Source organism: Trachurus trachurus, assembly GCF_905171665.1.
Source record: "Trachurus trachurus genome assembly, chromosome: 23".
Classification (NCBI taxonomy): Eukaryota; Metazoa; Chordata; class Actinopteri; order Carangiformes; family Carangidae; genus Trachurus; species Trachurus trachurus.
Genome location: NC_139912.1, coordinates 3,338,021 through 3,356,709, shown reverse-complemented (window position 1 = coordinate 3,356,709; position 18,689 = coordinate 3,338,021). Strand labels below are relative to the sequence as shown.

Genomic DNA, 18,689 nt, shown 5'->3' with positions numbered 1-18,689 from the left:
TATATTTATATCAATATTAATCGTATTTTATCTCTGGCATCGAAGTGAAGATGTTTCTACTCCCCCAGGTCTCTCGACTCTCCTCTCATCTAAGGAGGAAATGACTCATCCGTTGCTCTGGAGATCACTCAGAGACCTCAAGTACAGTGGGGAAAATATAATTATTATTACAGACTCAAGGTCCACACAAAACACACAACACAAAGTTTAGTGTTAATCGAGTGAAAGATAGAGTCTAGCAACCCATTTTTAAAAGGCACTTTTTATTATACAGTGTGTGGTTCTGTACAAAACATTCACCAGTACCAAAACAATTTGATTTTCAGAGTAATTTAATCGACAGAAAAACTTCTACATGAAGTTTTTCTCAAAACAGTTTGAAGAGTGCACTTGAGCAGTCACAAACAATTCCCTGGCGCTGATCCATCTGGGCCATTTTTAACAATATTTATTCTGTGTCATTGAACGTGTCAAAATTTTCTCAGGAAATATATTTCTCTTTTTTTTAAAGAGACCCTGAGGAGTTTTCTTTTGGTTCTAAAAGAGTCTCATATAAATGTGGATGAATCTACGTTACCCACTTGTTAATTGGTCCATTTTCGATAAATATATCGTTTTGTCTTTATAGTTACTTTGATATTATTATTAGTGGTCGACTCGCCCAACATTTCCTAGTTTCGGTTTCCCGGACGCTGCCCGGCAGGTCATGGGAATAACGTGTGTGAAAACACTTCGCTTTCTGAAATTCTTCGTAGTCCTTTTACATTTTTTCTTTTATGCCTTTAATGGAAAGGACGGTTGTAGAGAGACAGGAAATAGGGAGACACACAGAGAGGGGGAAATGACATGCAGCAAAGGAATCGAACCATGGCCTCTGTATATGGGGCGCTTACTCAACCCACTGAGTTACTGTATACGACACCCCCCAGGAAATATATGTCAGTAACAACCCAAGTAATCAGATCATATATGTCCACAAATGAAGTTCTTAATAAAGTGTATACATATTGAACACATGTGCCCTATCAGTGCTAATGGATATCAGCTGCTTTAATTGATGATGACCTGTAAAAAGGTTCCACATCCCATATGAGTCAAAACAAAGAGCCCTTTCAACACCTTCATAACCTCAAATGCCGCCTCTGAAGGCTGCGGCCGCTGAATTGGGACAAAGTTCAAAGTTATCTTCGAACTGATGTCTGCCACTGAGAGAGCTTTCAGACAGATACTGTTCTGGATCTGGTTCTCTTTGGAGTCTCCAAATCTTGGTGCTTTCTGGTGAACCAACCAGGGTTCACACCAGTTGACATGTTTTGTTGTGGTACCCACCACTGCTGTTAGCTTTGGTTTCAATACACTGTTGGAGATGAAGAAATGACCACTCCATACTTTTGCTTTTAACATTTTACCTAACTTAATAAATAAAAGTCGAACATCTCTCACTAGGGCAGCCGCGGCGCTACTATTGGGCCCTTTAGGCTGGGCCCACCCATTCTAGCTGTTCATCCAATAAGCATCCTGAGGAAAGCTTTGAGTGAAAGCTTCTCAGCCAATCAGCGGCTTTTACCCCACGTGTGGCGGATGTTCAAAACACATACAGCCAGTGTCACCAAAAATATTCAATAAATGTTTATAAACCGTCTTTGGTGTCACCAGCGCTGTTAACACGTCACAGTTTAATATTTTTTCATGCGAGAAAGTCACAGTTTAATCCAGAGTCTGTGGTCAGTTTATAACTGTTAGGATGTCTGTGGCGGATCAGGGCAGCGACTGTCACAGCAGCAGCAGCCGCTCTACTCAGCTGATCTGCCGGGAGGGGGGCGGCAGCTCCGTCCTCATCCCAGGGAGAAAACGAGCCAAGTAACGTATCCGCACGCTTTCAGAGGTTTACCGCTGGCTGGTTAATGTTTTTTAGGAAATTAATGTTGGTCTAATTGATGAAATCTAACAACATGGCAGTTGGATTAGTTTGTTTCAATGAAAAGTGAGGAGGACTGCCTCTGGGCTACGTGCTGAAATCACCACATTTATGTAAATAAATAGGCTAAATGTTTTACAATGGACCTACAATAAAAAAAAATTTGTTAAGTAACATGGTTACTGTAGCCTACATGGCAAAGATGATTGCCACTATATGACTCAAAATTGGTCGGTAGCCTATTTCATCAACTTAGCTCAGGAGTTCCCTGCTGTGCAGCCATAAACAGACGTGGTCCAGCTCCACGGGAGAAATAACCCCAAATTCGGTCAGTCAGCTTTTTTTTTTTTTTTTTAACAGAGTCCAATGGGAGTGCTGTCCTCAGCGCCGCAGAAAAGCGCTGAAACAGAGATGATGATGAAGCTGATTTTTTTTTTTTTGTCTTATTTTAACTGGCCCATCCAGTTTTCTGAAGGCCCACCCACAATCAAAATCCTGGCGCCGCTACTCCACTAGGGTAGAGTAGTGTAAATCAGGTGAGCCAGTCCACAGACTGACTGACAAAAACCCCCTCACCAGTTTGCTGTTGTGGTTGAGGGGGGTTGTTGTTTCTGTGGCTTTTCTCTGTTGAACAATTGAAACTTTCCTCTTTACTGGAACCAGCCCGACCTTTCAGACTCCTCCTATGACCTGCTGACGACAAACCTCAGTGACTTTATGTAAATGAAATTTGAGCTAATTAAAAAAAGAAAAAGAAGGAAAGTGTTAACGATTGTTGTTGTTGGGCTTTTCTGATTATTTGAAATATATAAATATACATAGGTAATTTATTAGTTTATAGATCCCCATTATTCACAGCCTCAGCAGCCACTATTCTTCCTGGGGTCCACAGTTACAATATTAAAATTTGAAAAGTTAATATACTCAATCTGAATATACACACAAATATATATATTAGAGTTAAATATACACATACCTGCATAGTATACATGTTCAAATATTAAACTACCATAGGATAATTATCCTAAACTAAACAATCAAAATGGGTCATGCATTAATAACACAACAACAACAACAACCACAAACAACACACCAAACTAAACTTGGAAAAAAGAAGAAAAAATAAAAATGAATAAAGAATAAGCAAAAGGAAATAAATGAAGCAGACATATTGAAACTCATAACAGAATAGGGAAAAAAAAACAAGTCTATACATTAAATGCAGTCCAAAAAAATAAAAATAGAAATAAAACAGAGTAAATAAACACAGGACTTTACAGAGTCTGTGCAGCCTCAGAGCGGAGGTGGCAGAGGTGGCAGTGGCAGTGGCCGTGGTGTTGGTGGTGGAGGAGGTGTTGGTGGTGTTCAAGTTTCTGCACAAAAGTTTCCTCAGAGTAACTGTAAAAAAAACCCCACAAGGACATGTTCTGAGAGCTGAATGACCTAAATCTGTCTGCCACAACATTTCACTCACACACAGTTTACAGTCAAACGTTCTCATGCACTGTAGGCTCAATTTTTGATAAATCAAAAATCAAAGAAACAAGTTTTGTTGAGGACAGTCTGGAGATGTTATGTAGCAAGTTTGGTGACAATTGAGCAAAAGTTGTGGGGGGAGATAGGTTTAATAAGTTTTACAGTTATTGAAAAAAACGAGTGATGGATTTGTAATGAGTTTAAGTGGACAAAAGTTTCACCAGTATCGGGGCGACATTTTGGTGAAAGTTGCAAAACTGTAGCATGTACCGCTGGTTTGGTACAGTAGTCATTTTTTAAGCTTTTAAATGTAAACGCTTATTGGGGTCACATGTGTATGAGCCATTAAACTGCTGCAAAAGAAGAGAACATGATTATTATTATAATTATAATTATTATTATTATCATTATCATGTAATATCAAGGTCACAACATCAAGGCAAGGCAAGGCAATTTTATTTGTATAGCCCATTTTTACAAACAGTTTGTCTCAAAGGACTTTACATGGCATCGTAACAACATCCTCTGTCCTTAGACCCTCAAACATCAACCTGTGTGAAGGAAATATTTGATTAATTTTAAGGAGCGCTCTGCACAGATCTGATGTGATGATGCTTCATGACCAGTCTGGGTTTGAACTGGTGGAGACAGACGCTGTAAACAGGAAGTCCTTCATGGTCTCTATACGTGTCTCATTGGTTGTTTTTCCTCCTTAGACCAGGTCGACCACGACTTACATAAGTCATAAATGCATCTGCAGCCACAACAAACCACTGAACTCTTGTTTCAGTTTTGCAAAGAACGAAGCTCCTTTATTTCACACAAACACTCACTATGTGGGGACTGGGGAGGGGTCTCCTGAGCTCAACACTTCATAGATCTAGAGCAGTTAGAGAGGCAGAGACGTTTCTAGACCCTCTGAAGGCCCCAGAGCCTTGAGCATACGAACAGCCATCGGTAACATCATGTTGTCATTGATATGGACCAATGTCAAAACGTGTCTGAATGAGGAAGTTTCAGTTTAAAGTGTTCAAAGTTCAAAGTCAGAGTCAACTACTGTTTGTACACGACATACACAGGATTGAAATGCCATTAAATACACACAATATAAAATATATAAAACGTACTTAAAGTAGAAAAAAGTACATTAAAAATGTTTACTGCAAACGGACGTATAGTCAAACTTAATATAAGAGTGACACGCCTCTTCTGGCCTCTTTAGAATCACAAGAATAAGGAGACACACAATGACTTTTAAAGTTTGGAAGTATTTTAGTCATTTCTTCTTGTGCTGCTGTTTGAGCTGTGACTTCTGTCAGATGTTGTCATTTTCCTTGGGTTGAGTTCAGCCCATTTGTTTGGCTGCAGTTCAGATCTGTGTGTCGTAGCTCTGTGTTCATCCTCAGACGCACCGACTCTGCACACAGTTCATCACCGCTGCACATCATCATCTCACACACACTCACACTGTCTGTGAAACTCTGCTTCACTTCTTCATCAGAGCAAATCACCAAAAACTGAAGATGGGAAAAGTTAATGTTTGCCTCAAATACGTCTTCTTGTTCTTCAACGCTTTGTTCAACGTAAGTAGAAAAAAGTTTTTCTTTTTGTCTTTTCATTTAGTTTGAAGCAAAAGATTAAAGAAAATGAAAAAAATAATAATTTACAAAAGTCAAATTGAAATTAGACAATAACCAAAGTTGTACATTTGCATTGTAAGAACAATAAATATGACACTTAAAAACTGTGGTGATGAAGAGAGAAGATTTATATTAATTGTTAGGTTTTTTTTTGGCTGAACTTTTTTTCAAGACAAAGAAGAAAAGCTAAAAGAAAATCAGAACAGGTTCAGAACAGGTACAATATATACAGTATACAGTGGGTACGGAAAGTATTCAGACCCCTTTACATTTTTCACTCTTTATTTCATTGCAGCCATTTGCTCAAATCAAAAAAGTTCATTTTATTATTCATTAATGTACACTCAGCACCCCATCTTGACAGAAAAAAACAGAAATGTAGAAATTTTTGCAAATTTATTAAAAAAGAAAAACTGAAATATCACATGGTCATAAGTAACCCTTTGCTGTGACACTCATATTTAACTCGCATGCTGTCCATTTCTTCTGATCCTCCTTGAGATGGTTCTACTCCTTCATTGGAGGTTACAAAATAATTTCTGCAGCATTCAAGGTTCCTAAGAGCGCAGTGGCCTTCATAATCCTTAAATCGTAGAAGTTTGGGACGACCAGAACTCTTCCTAGACCTGGCCGTCCAGCCAAACTGAGCAATCGTGGGAGAAGAGCCTTGGTGAGAGAGGTAAAGAAGAACCCAAAGATCACTGTGGCTGAGCTCTAGAGATGCAGTGGGGAGATGGGAGAAAGTTCCAGACAGTCAACTATCACTGCAACCCTTTGTGTTGGGCAGGTGATGAGCAGTGCCTGGTTTTCTCCACACATACCGCTTAGAATGAATTTCAAAAAGTTCAATCTTCGTCTCATCAGACCAGAGAATCCTATTTCTCATAGTCTGGGAGTCCTTCATGTGTTTTTTGGCAAACTCTATGCAGGCTTTCATATGTCTTGCACTGAGGAGAGGCTTCCGTCGGGCCACTCTGCCATAAAGCCCCGACTGGTGGAGGGCTGCAGTGATAGTTGACTTTGTGAAACTTTCTCCCATCTCCCCACTGCATCTCTGGAGCTCAGCCACAGTGATCTTTGGGTTCTTCTTTACCTCTCTCACCAAGGCTCTTCTCCCACGATTGCTCAGTTTGGCTGGACGGCCAGGTCTAGGAAGAGTTCTGGTCGTCCCAAACTTCTTCCATTTAAGGATTATGGAGGCCACTGTGCTCTTATGAACCTCGAGTGCTGCAGAAATTCTTTTGTAACCTCCAATGAAGGAGTAGAACCATCTCAAGGAGGATCAGAAGAAATGGACAGCATGCGAGTTAAATACGAGTGTCACAGCAAAGGATTACTTATGACCATGTGATATTTCAGTTTTTCTTTTTTAATAAATTTGCAAAAATGTCTACATTTCTGTTTTTTTCTGTCAAGATGGGGTGCTGAGTGTATATTAATGAGAAATAAAATGAACTTTTTTGATTTTAGCAAATGGCTGCAATGAAACAAAGAGTGAAAAATTTAAAGGGGTCTGAATACTTTCCGTACCCACTGTATATGTAACGGAAAGGTGAAATCCGGCAATCTGATTGGTTGTTAACCGTGGTATAATGAGCATAAACCTATTCTAAAGCCTTATCACAGCATAGGCCAGGGGTACTCAAATACAAATCTTCAAGGGCCACAAAGATGTTTTTCAATGGCTCGAAGGTCCATTTATTGAGGTCAGTCAGGCCACATGTGATATATTGTACTGTAATATTCAAAAGATGTCCTTTTTATTCAAAACAACAACAAAATATGCACTTGAATAAAATATAATTTCCATTTTGACAAAAATTAAAATAAATATTTTTATTCAAATATTTATTTTAATTAATTAATTAATTAATTTTAATTAATTAATTAATTAATTAAATTATTTATTTTAATTTTGTCAAAATGGAAAAAAACAAGAGACGCCACCTGTCATGGAACTAAAACAAATATATTAGGAGGGGGTTCAAAATCAAGCATGCTAAAATCAAACCAAATGTTCAGTTTAGCAATCAGTTTAACAAAAAAGAAAAAAGAAAACAGCACCTCCATAGAGTCCTTTGGTAAACAAACATATCAAGATCTCAGGAATCAGAGTGTAATGAAAAAACATTTTATATTCTTTTTTTTAAGTATATTTTTGGGGCTTTTATTGCCTTTAATTGAAAGAGCTGTCGAGAGAGAGAGAGACAGGAAATGGGGAGGCAGAGAGTGGGAGAATGACACGCACTCATCTATGTGTTAATGTTTATCTGTAAAGGGTCCTCAATGATTAACGTGGGTGATCTATAAATGTCCTTAAATTATTGAAAATACCACACTTGCTCATTCACCAACAATGCAGAGTTGTCAGTTCTTGGGCGCTTTTGCAATACCCATATTCCACCATCAGGAGGCGCTTCCATTGAACCAATGCGTGTCGTTACTCTCTTTTCCAGTGCTCTAGTCCTCCCTTAGCGTGTCATTTTACGTGTCTTAGCCAATCACAGATCAGCATGAAAAAATCCTAAATGCATTGAGTGAATGGAAGGAGATCCCGCCCCCAGGTGTCTAGAGGAGGAAAGAAGCCCTCCGTCCTCCCCTAAGCCCCCACTTTCCTGCTCCCTGCTCTTCACACAGACTACTCTGTCTCCTCCGCCTGCAGGCGCCACTGTTGAGCTGTTTTAAGTGGATTTAGTGGAGAGATCAGGGGAAATTATAAGAATATGAAGTAATATGATGATATAATATACATGAACAAATACGGAGGAAGCTCTTTAAAATAAACTTTAACATCAAACATTTCTCTTTAAATGTTCCATATGTAAGAATGTGGCCAAAAATGGTTACCGCAGTCAAATTCAAAACACAGCGATCTGGTTTTATCTCCCAGCCGTAGCGGCAGCTCAGTGGAAGCAGACTGAGGCTGAAATGCCACTGACGCCGCCGTGACTAGAGAGAGGGCTAGGTGGCGCAACATGCCAACACGTAAATTCAAAACATAAACATGATTTGCAGTCTGCAAAAAAAGATTTTTTAATGCGAATACTCTGGCTGTACAATTGTTGTTGGTGAGTTCATCATGTTATATGAACATTATTCCTGAGTCTCCGTGACATATTAGGAGGATTTTACGGCCAGTTGCTTTACATTTCTTACATATTGTACCTTTAAATTTATTATCACATAATTAAGTTATCATTTTATTTTAATATTATTTAAATCCTGATTTTTTTTGTAGTCATCGCCAACCTCATTATGTGTTTCGCTCCTTCTTAATCTATTATGGAGACAGTCTTTGGCCTCCATACACTGTGCTTTTATTTTGTTAAACATTGACTAACTAATGGTGTGTGTCCTAAGGTCCTTGGATGGATTTCGTTCATCGGGGGAGTGAGGGCTGCCAGCTCAGGGGTAAATAGCAACAACAACAACAACAACAACAACAATAATACACTCAATGTTATTGAAGTTGCTACAAACAACAAACAGAAAAGAAAGAAACCAAATAATTTAAATTCACTAAATACATTTTGAATGTCGAAGTCAGACAGAAAATCATGGAGTTTATTCTGTACAATTTGTTGGAAGTAAGAAAATGTCATTTTTGAACACTAATTCAGTGTTTGTGTTTTTTTTCTGCCATGGCGGAGCAGATGGGGTTCCCAATTTCTGTTTGGGTCACTATGATTGGCATCGTCTGCATCTCTGGGCTGGGAATCCTCGGAGGCCGCACAGAGAACGCCCTGACTCTGAAAATCGTATGTACAAGACCAATAGAGAGAAAGGAGCAACTTCTCACTTCGATTGTTTGGTTTTGCTGATTTGGTAAAACTTTGTTTTATTCTTCTTTCATCACAGTTTGCAGGTTGCATGGGGGTCGGAATGGTCATCACGCTGATCTTTGGCATCATAGGCATTGTCCAAAGAAAACAGGTCTGATTGCAGGCTGTGCATTTCTCTGTGCACTGAGGCTTTTTTTCTTTTTCTTTTATATTATTACAAACATCTTTATACTGTATGGAGCTTTAATATCTCAATCCATTTTGACGCTGTTTCTTGCTGTTTTCAGGCCCAAGATGCCATCCACAATGGTTCCATTCACATGACGAAGCAAGAGGCTGAGTTAGTGGATACATTTTTCAAGATCCAAATCGGCGTGCCCTTTGGACTTTTCGCCGCTGCAGTAAGCTCAGCTGTCATTTTATTGTCCTTGTTATGTGACATCATTTCATTCAGATATTGTGCAACCTCCTTCCTCAAAAAAATTTGATCCCAGTTTTATCCCAATAGCTTTAGAGAAGGGAAAACAAACCAATGAAAACAGGATGTTCCGGTTTTTCATTTTCCTGTGGTCAACATCTCAGATTGCGCTAGGATGCTAGGCTAACTTCACTTCTATCTATCTGCCTTAAGGACAAAAAAGCTAACATTAGACTACTAAATCCTGAATAGAATGATTCACTTACCACTGTTTTCAAGACTGAGCTTAGAATAGCAGTGAACATTAGCCTTGGACAGTGAACAGTGGTTTCATTTGGGTCAAAGCTCATTTCAATTTCATAAAAGTGTGTTTTAGCAATAATTACATTTGTGAGTGAATGTTTAGTCTTAAGTGTGTGAACATTCATATCTATCATCAGTGGGATCAGACTGATGGTTGCTCATGTAGTATATTTTACTTCAGGTTTGAATTCAAGGTGTTTGAATGTTTCTCTGACTGACGAATTGTCTCCACAGGTGGTGAGTCTGGTGATGTCCATCATGATGGCCGATCAGATTCAACGTCATGACAGCAGAGGAACAGCATCGTTCAGCATGTAACAGGGAACCACCCTCTGAGCCTCTCAGCCTCTGCACTGTAATTGGACGCTGCAGCAGTCCATTAAAACCTGTTTACTTTACATTTCTGCTTTTTAGGAGAATTAAAGTGCTTCATTTGGCAGAAAACATTGTTTTTCTCACAGCTTTCTATTGCTTGAACAAACATTGACATATTGTAGGAATGAAACGTTTCTAAGCTCTTCACCTCTTCTGGCTAAAAGTTTGACATGCTAATATTTAGGCTAAAGTTACACAGTTAACTAGTTAGCTAGCCAGGTAAAGGCTGGTTAGCAATCTAGCTAACTGTTATGCATTTCCAAATCCTCATTGTAAATCAGACCAGCATACATTAGCATTAAAATTCACATTTTATTGGTAAAGTTTCCTTTCCTGTAAAAGAAAACCTTTAACATCACTAAGAATTTGAGGCTCAACAGATGCTATTTGCAAAAATGTTGATTAAATGTAGTCTTTGATCACCCAATTTCTTTTTTCCCATTGTGTTTTTCCATTTAATTTGCACCTGCAAGTAAATGCAGATTGCAGATTGGAGCCATTCCATTGTGAGGGGAAAACTACAAGCCTAGCTGTGTTGTTACACATATTGCCAGAATAGTTATGAGATAATAACCTTTATAACGTTCATTGAGGATAAACTCCACAGGCACATGATCAGCGTTTAAAAAATGATTACATTACAATTGAAGAGAAACTGTGACTGGAGCTGTTTTACTGTGAAATCTTTGCTCGTATCATTTCAGAATAAACAGTATAACCTCACACTGCTGCTGTCATGTCTGAAAGAGGGGTGGGAGGGATTTCTGGGGGTTTGGATTCCACCACAGGGGTCAAACAGTGAGCCTGGTTATCATTCACCACAGTGTGAGCAGGAGAATCCCCAGGAGACTTGTTGTCAGCATAAAAGTTTCAGCGGTTCTGGGGCCGGTTTACTGCATTCAGGTCACTCGTCAACTGCAACATGTGTGAAGGAAATATTTGATTAATTTTAAGGAGCACTCTGCACAGATCTGATGTGATGATGCTTCATGACTAGTCTGGGTTTGAACAGGTGGAGACAGACGCTGTGAACAGGAAGTCCTCATGGTCTCTATACGTGTCTCATTGCTTGTTTTTCCTCCGTAGACCCGGTCGACCACGACCTATACTGTAAGTCACAAATGCATCTGCAGCCACAACAAACCACTGAGCTCTTGTTTCAGTTTGATGAATAACAAAGCTCCTTTATTTACACTATGTGGGGACTGGGGAGGGGTCTCCTGAGCTCAACACGTCATAGATCTAGAGCAGTTAGAGAGGCAGGGACGTTTCTAGACCCTCTGAAGGCACCAGAGCCTTGAGCATACGAACAGCCATTGGTAAAATCATCATTGATATGGACCAATGTTACCCCCCCATTCCCCCAATTGCCTGGATTGCCTTCCCCTGTTGCAACATCTCTGTACAGAGGATGCACACTGACCGCACCAGTAAAAAACAGACATCTCCGTTTTATTTTGGAGAACTAGTCCCTCACGATTCCTCTTTTATTGCCTTTTTTCAGGTCGTAGCTTTACTTTCATTTAGAATCTGTTTGTATCGTTACATAATCTACTTTTCATGTTGATTAGAATTTTTTTTTTCATTCATTTAATAAAATGTTTACAGTCCAAAGTCACAGATGTGTTTTAGACGATAAGGAAAACTGTTCTTGATACAAGATTATGAATAAAGAACACATTTTTATATATTGTTTGTAACTAACTCAGAAAAAGAAAAACAAGAGTAAATCTGAAAAGTTTATTCAAGATGAGTTCTTTCTTTCTTTCTTTCTTTCTTTCTTTCTTTCTTTCTTTCTTTCTTTTTTTTTATTAATCTGACAATCTGAACAAAAACCACTGCAGAGTGACATGTGGATGAATCCACCGTTGGACATGGTGGTAACTAGACCCACACCAGTTACTTCTGTTTCCTGGAAATCAAGAGTAAAACGACAGATTTACATCGTTGGAACCAGTCAGAGGACAAAGTTAATCTGAGACACTCATACATGTTGAAACATGTTGAAACACGTCTGAATGAGGAAGTTTCAGTTTAAAATGTAAAACTCTGCTTTACATTCTCATCAGAGCAAATCACCAAAAACTGAAGATGGGGAAAGTTAATGTTTGCCTCAAAGGTGTCTTCTTGTTCTTCAATGGGTTGTGCCACGTAAGTAGAAAAAACTATTTTTCTTTTTGTGATTTTAATTAGTTAAATATTTACAGTATGTTTGAAGCAAAAGATTAGAAGAAAAATAGAAATAAGTACTTGAATGTTTTTCTATATCATTGTCTATCAGTCTAGTCAATGTAAAACAAACAGCATTAGAAAGTTTGTCAAAAAAAAGTTTGATTTTTATTTTTTACTCAAAACCGAAAACGGCATGATACAGATTAATTAAACTCCAACCAATAAAGTTATACAAGAACCAAAGTTCTATAGTAATGTAATAAATATGCACTAAAAACAGTGATGATGAAATAAAAAGTAATATGTATTTATTGTTTTGTTTTTTTTTGGGGGGGGGGGGGGGTTGCATGTAAGCCTCATCAGTCTGTAAAGTTCAGGTGTTAGATCTCTGTCTCCCTCTAGTGTCTCAGAGCAGAAACAACACCGACACAGACCTAAAACTGATATTAGAGGAAATTATATGAATGTGAAGTAATATGATGATTTAATGTGATAGAACACAGTATAAGTTCAGAAAGTTCATATTTCCAGTCAATCGTTTCTCTTCTTTAATAATACCAATTGGTGTTGTATTTTATATCATTGGAAAGCCTGATTAGTCGCCTTTACACCCAAAAGTGTTAAATGAATCAAAAGTAAAAATATATGATATAGTATATCATACACCGCGGAACCGGGGGGGCCAGGGGGGCCATGGCCCGGGTAACTTTTGTGCTCTGATTATTTTATGAATAGCCTAAAAGCTGTAGTAAAAAGTTGTATCTGTGTTTTTAAGAGCCAAGTCACCACCACCACACACCTTCACTGCTGCCGGTAAAAAAAACTGTCACCTAGTGCTGCATTTTGATTTGAATTAGTTAGTCTATCAAGTGCATTGTTTATCAATACGTCATGCTGAGTGTCTGAGGCGTATCACGAAGCGGGGGTTACTCAGCCTATCCAGCCGAACCTATCCACAACACTGTCACTCCGGATCAGCGGTAGCCTACCACGACGCTGGTTATCAACTCGGTAACTCAACCCTGGCTTGTCTTATTGTGAATCTGTGAACGCGCACGTATAAAGGGCGGATTCAAGGCAGCAGAAAAATCACAGAGCGCCGACGCGTCAGAGAGAAGCGAGGTGAGCGCAGCGCACACCTTATTTCTCCTGTGAGGAAGAAAAAAAAAAAAGAAGCCCGTGGTCTGACCTGACCCGATTGAATGTTTACGTTTATTTAGAAGTTTAATTGGTGCTGATTAAACTTGTAAATGATGCTGCTCTGGATCCGAATCTTTCCTTATATTCTGATTATTTTAAACAGTGGCCAAACAAGAGAACCATTTTATTATATTAGACTATACATATTTTCCATCTTTGCTGAGCATAAGGTTTGTTCTAAATTAAATAAAAGCCTGTCCCATATAGACGCGTGTCTCTCTAGACGGGTCCGCTCGGCGCACACACACACACACACACCCCTTCCAAAAAAAAAAAAACTATTGGCAGAAGTCCGGGCCATGAGAACCGGCAGCCTACCTCTCCTATGGATAATCAGCGTGAAAATCCAACAGATTTGATCTGTCCCAGAAAATCCGTTGTTGTGATAGACTCATGTGTTTTCATAATTCATAAACTGGATACAATCACCGCAACTCTGTCCGGAGCTTCGCTACTTTTATTTCCGTATCCTTGGTAACAGTAACCCCCGGTACAAGGATTTCAAAATAAGGGCACACTGACCCCCGGTAACCCCCCACCCCCACGCTTGACTTGAAATGATGGCCCCCCCTCGTCCAGATGCGTTCCGCGGTCCATGTAGTATATATATATATGCCCCACCCACCCAGTCATTACTGCTGTGGGAGAGTGCAGTCATCCAATCCACCAAGGAACTCAAAACAAAAGTGAATGCCAACAGAAAAATGCTACAGGGGATTTTGGCACATTTTTTTGGGATGCTACCCACATGTTTAGCTGCGCTGCTCATTGCACTGATGCTAGATCCTTACCTTACAAGTTGCACCTTGTTGTAAAGGCGACTAATCAGGCTTTCCAGTGACATACAATACAACACCAATTGGTATTATTAAAGGAGAGAAATGATTGACCGAAAAAACGTTTCCGAACTTTGTTTGAGAAGTGTATGGAGGACGCTCTGTAAACTACAGTTTAACATCAAACATTTCTCTTGAAGTTGATTATTACATGATTATATGTTATCATTTTATTTTTATTTATCATTTTTAAATCCTGATTTTAAGTCATCACCAAACTCTCACCCATTATGTGTTTCATCTTTATCACTGCGTGCCTCAACGTTCTTTCTGGTGACACTCTTCGGCCTCCATACACCGTGCTTTTATTTTGTTTAACACTGACTAACTAATTGTTTGTGTCCTCAGGGCTTTGGGTGGCTCATGATCATGGGGGCACTGAAGGCTGCCAGCTCAGGGGTAAACAACAACAACAATCCACTCCATGTTATTTGTGAAGTTTGTTTATTATGACTAATTTAATCTTTTTTACCACTGATTAATCTTAGAACTTCAATCAATCAATCACTGACACTTGACAGTGCTAATAGATTGTCAGGACAGATTACAAACAGAAAACAAAGGTGATCAATGAAATACCTAAGACTTTAGTACATTTAGAATGTCGATGTCAGACGGAGAATCACAATGTTCATTCCATATGATTTGTTGAAAGTAAGAAACATTTAAAGCAGAACTATGCAAGTCGGCCGGAAATAGCTGGCTCCTTCGTTGGTTTCTCTTTTTTTCCCTCTCCGGGGCTCCCCCACAGTTCTGGGAGGCATGTCACTGTCGTAAAAAAAAAAAACTCGCCGCCACCACCTCCTCCACCCCCTCCCTACACGTGCTTGTGTTTACTGCTGAAGGTAGAGAGCGGTGTTTGCTAAGCCCTGCTAACACGGAGCTAATGCTAACACGGAGCTAACGCTAACACGGCGCTAACGCTAATACGGAGCTAACGCTAATACGGAGCTAATGCTAATACGGCCACACACAGACAAAGACACAAAGACACAGACATACACACACATGAATAAAGGTTCCAAAACGCGAAGGCGTGTGTGTGTGTGTCATGATGTATTACATTATCTTATAAAAGATCCGTGGTGTGTGTGTGTCCGTGTTAGCATTAGCTCCGTGTTAGCCACAAGCCGAACTTCTAAACATTTCATGTTTCCATGGTTTCCTCCGACTTTCCGAACTCAAACCAATCACGATTCATGACATGTATGACGTCATCTGCGTTCTTATCTCGTACTGCCGTAAGGCAGTTTCTCGCGATAGTTCTATCCATTGATGAGATTTGGGACACCGAGACGGAGGACTGATCTTGCAAGTGCGGTTTTCAGCCAGTGGGGGGGGGTGAGCGCATTGGCCTAGACCCCATTCACCTCATAATAGGTCACTCAACCATCACAGTGTCTCTGAGCCACAATAATTACAGCCGAAATCCTGCATAGTTCTGCTTTAATTTTTTAACACTAATTCAGTGTTTGCGTTGTGTTTTCGTCCTGCCATGGCGGAGCAGATGTCTGGAGTGGGGAACCCGATTTTTGTGTGGATCATAATTATCGGCATCATCTGCATCTCTGGGCTGGGAATCTTCGGAGGCCGCACAGAGAACGCCCCGACTCTGAAAGTCGTATGTACAAGAACCAGACAGAGAGATTATAAGCAACAACTCTTCACTTAGATTTTTTGTTTCTGCTGATTTGTTAAAACTTTGTTTTTCTTCTGTTCTTACAGTTTGCAGGTTGTATGGGGGTCGGAATGGTCATCATGGTGATCTGTGGCTTCATAGGCATACAAAGCAGACAGCAGGTCTGAATACAGGCTGTGTGCATTTCTCTGTGGACTGAGGCTTTGATACTTTCACAGTATTAATATAGAACCTAGAGCTGCTTTATAATCACACTACACATGGACATCTACCTTTATACTGTAGCTTTAACACAAACATCTACCTTTATACTGTATGGAGCTTTAACACAAACATCTACCTTTATACTAGGAGCTTCAATATCTCAGTCAATCACTGTCAAAGCTGTTTCTTGCTGTTTTTAGGTCCAAGACGCCATCAAGAACCGTTTGATTGAATTGACGCACGAAGAAGCTGAGTTCGTGGATGAGTTGATCAAGATCGGCATTGGCTTCTACTTTGGACTTGTAGTCGCTGCAGTAAGTTCAGTTGTCATTTTGTTGTCCTTGTTGTCTTATGTGACATCATTTATTCAGATATTGCAAACAACCTCCTTTCTCAAAAAACATTAGATCCCAATTTTAACCTACTAGCTTCAGAGGAGGGAAAATAAACCAATGAAAACAGGATGGTTCAGCCTGGTTTGTCAACATCTCAGATTGCATCACTGCTAGCTGCCTTTATCACAAAAAGCTATAGGCTACTAAATCCTGAACGCAATGATTCACTGTTTTCAAGACTGAGCTACTTAACAGTTAGCATGACTCGCATTAGCTTAAGACACAGATAGCAGTACTAAGTTAGCCTTGAACTGCACGAACAGTGGTTGAATTTGCTCATTTAAATGTCACAAGTGTGATTTAGGAAGTATTACGTGTGTTAGCTTTCTGAGTGAATGTTTAGCGTAGCATCAGTGTTTGACTATCTAACATCAGTGAGGATCAGACGGATGGTTGCTCATCTAGCATATTTCACTTCAGTTTCGAATTCAAGGTATTTGAATGTTTCTCTGACTGACAAATTGTCTCCACAGGTGATGAGTCTGGGGATGTCCATCATGATGATCCGTCAGATTAAACGTCATGACAGCGGAGGAACAGCATCGTTCAGCATGAAGGCCTAACAGGAAACCACCCTATGAGCCTCTGAGCATCTGCACTGTAATTGGACGATGCAGTCAATTAAAATCTGTTTACAATTCTGCTTTTTAGGAGAATTAAAGTGCTTAATTTGGGAGAAAACATTGTTTTTCTCACAGCTTTCTATTGCAGAGATTCTTGCTTGAACAAACAAATATTGTAGGAATGAAACGGTTTCTAAGCTCTTCACCCCTTCCGGCTAAAAGTTTGACATGTTAATATTTAGGCTAAAGTTACAGACTTAACCGTTAGCTACCCAAATTTAGGATAAATCTACAGACAAAAGAAGACAAAATGAAGTAAAATAACCACCATAATTTGGAATTAAAAACAAACAAACATTAATTTCCCTTAGTCTGAAAGGAGACCCAAAATCTTAAAATTGACGAGTGCATGAACATGTTTTTGCCGGTAGAGTCTCACCTTAACATGTAGGCTACTGTATTATAACATGTTTATAACATGTAATCATACATACATGACCATAGTACACATTTGTCATAAATATATTCAATATAAATATTCAACAGGAAACAATATTCACCAGTCCATATTTCAGCCACTTGTTGCAACAGGAATTACCAGCAGCAGCCAGCAGAGGACAGCGCAACCACAGATCAACACTGTGACAAAGCTGCAGGAGAACCACAGCACCTACATAATAGTGGTGTGAAGGAGCTTTTTTCTTTTCTTTGATGTTTTCAGTTAAATATAGGCCTAAAAACTGAGCTGAAGACATCATATTTAGTATTTTCACTCAGCTCCACCAGTACAAACACTGGTGTGATGGAGCTTCTCAGTGTTCTTCTCAACGGACGGTCCGTGGTGCACTCACTCCAGGATGTGCTAACCAACTTGCAAAGCGGTTGTCAACCTCTTGACATGCAGCAAAGGGCCCGGTTTGGGTGGAATCGAACCACGGCCTCTGCAGTGAGGACTATCACAACTGTATAGGAGGTGGAGTTACGACACTCCTCAGGAATTACATGTCGGTAACAACCCAAGTAATCAGATCATATATGTCCACAAATGAAGTTCTGTTTAATAAAGTGAAAACATATTGAACATGTGTCCTATCAGTGCTAATTAATATCAGCTGCTTCCTAATTGATGACCTGTAAAAAGGTTCCACATCGCATGATGAGTCAAAACAGAGAGCTCTTTCAACACCTTCATAACTGAAGTGGAAAATAAGTGGAGGAGCCTTTGAGCCAGGCCTTGTCACGATGCTGTGACGTAATCAGCCTTCATAGGCTGCGGCCACTGAATTAAGACACAGCTAATCTCTGCCACTGAGAGAGCTTGTCAGACAGATACAGTTCTGGTTCTGGTTCTCTTTGGAGTCTCAGAACCTTGGTTCTTTCCGGTGAACCAGCCAGCGTTCACACCAGTTGAAGTGCATTGACATGTGTTGTTGTGGTATACCCACCACTGCTGTTAGTTTTAGTTTCAATACACTGTTGGAGATGAAGAAATGACCACTCCATACTTCTGTTTTCACGATATACAGTAATATCACTGTAGTTGAAACTTGTAACATTTTACATAAATTTCACTTCAAAGTCGAACATCCTTTATATCACTTTTTGTGAGTAGTGTGAATCAGATGAGCCATTTCACAGACTGACTGACAAACCCCCCTCACCAGTTTGCTGTTGTGGGTGAGGGGGGTTGTTTTTTTCTGTGGCTTTTCTCTGGAGTTGCTGAATTGAAACTTTCCTCTTTACAGGAACCAGCTCGTGGCCTGTGACC

General features: G+C 39.6%; 2 protein-coding genes across 3 annotated transcripts in view; one reads left to right on the top strand and one right to left on the bottom strand.

Annotated features, from left to right (window-relative positions):
* Window positions 1–4,791: 4,791 nt before the first annotated feature.
* Window positions 4,792–17,507, top strand: LOC311006663 (uncharacterized protein). Of its 2 annotated transcripts, none has more exons than XM_083999551.1 (6): window positions 4,792–4,977; window positions 14,469–14,519; window positions 15,628–15,741; window positions 15,846–15,920; window positions 16,164–16,277; window positions 16,832–17,507. In XM_083999551.1, the coding sequence occupies exons 1-6, from the start codon at window positions 4,918–4,920 to the stop codon at window positions 16,919–16,921; spliced, it is 504 nt and encodes a 167-aa protein (XP_083855677.1). In that variant the 5' UTR covers window positions 4,792–4,917; the 3' UTR covers window positions 16,922–17,507. The 2 variants fall into 2 exon arrangements, with proteins under 2 accessions (XP_083855677.1, XP_083855676.1); XM_083999550.1 differs by lacking the exon at window positions 4,792–4,977 and adding an exon at window positions 11,959–12,063.
* dclre1c (DNA cross-link repair 1C, PSO2 homolog) overlaps window positions 7,436–18,689 on the bottom strand; it is a 476,875-nt gene continuing 465,621 nt past the window's right edge. Inside the window, exon 17 of the transcript XR_014596382.1 lies at window positions 7,436–7,500. The gene's annotated coding sequence lies outside the window, so the exon portion shown is untranslated. The remainder of the gene's footprint in view (window positions 7,501–18,689) is intronic.

Excerpts from the sequence above, each read along its gene's own strand:
- LOC311006663 (XM_083999551.1), top strand. The coding sequence starts at position 4,918 with ATGGGAAAAGTTAATGTTTGCCTCAAATACGTCTTCTTGTTCTTCAAC. Across the intron at positions 15,742-15,845 it reads ACGCCCCGACTCTGAAAGTC|TTTGCAGGTTGTATGGGGGT; the intron begins GTATGTACAAGA and ends CTGTTCTTACAG. Across the intron at positions 16,278-16,831 it reads TTGGACTTGTAGTCGCTGCA|GTGATGAGTCTGGGGATGTC; the intron begins GTAAGTTCAGTT and ends TTGTCTCCACAG.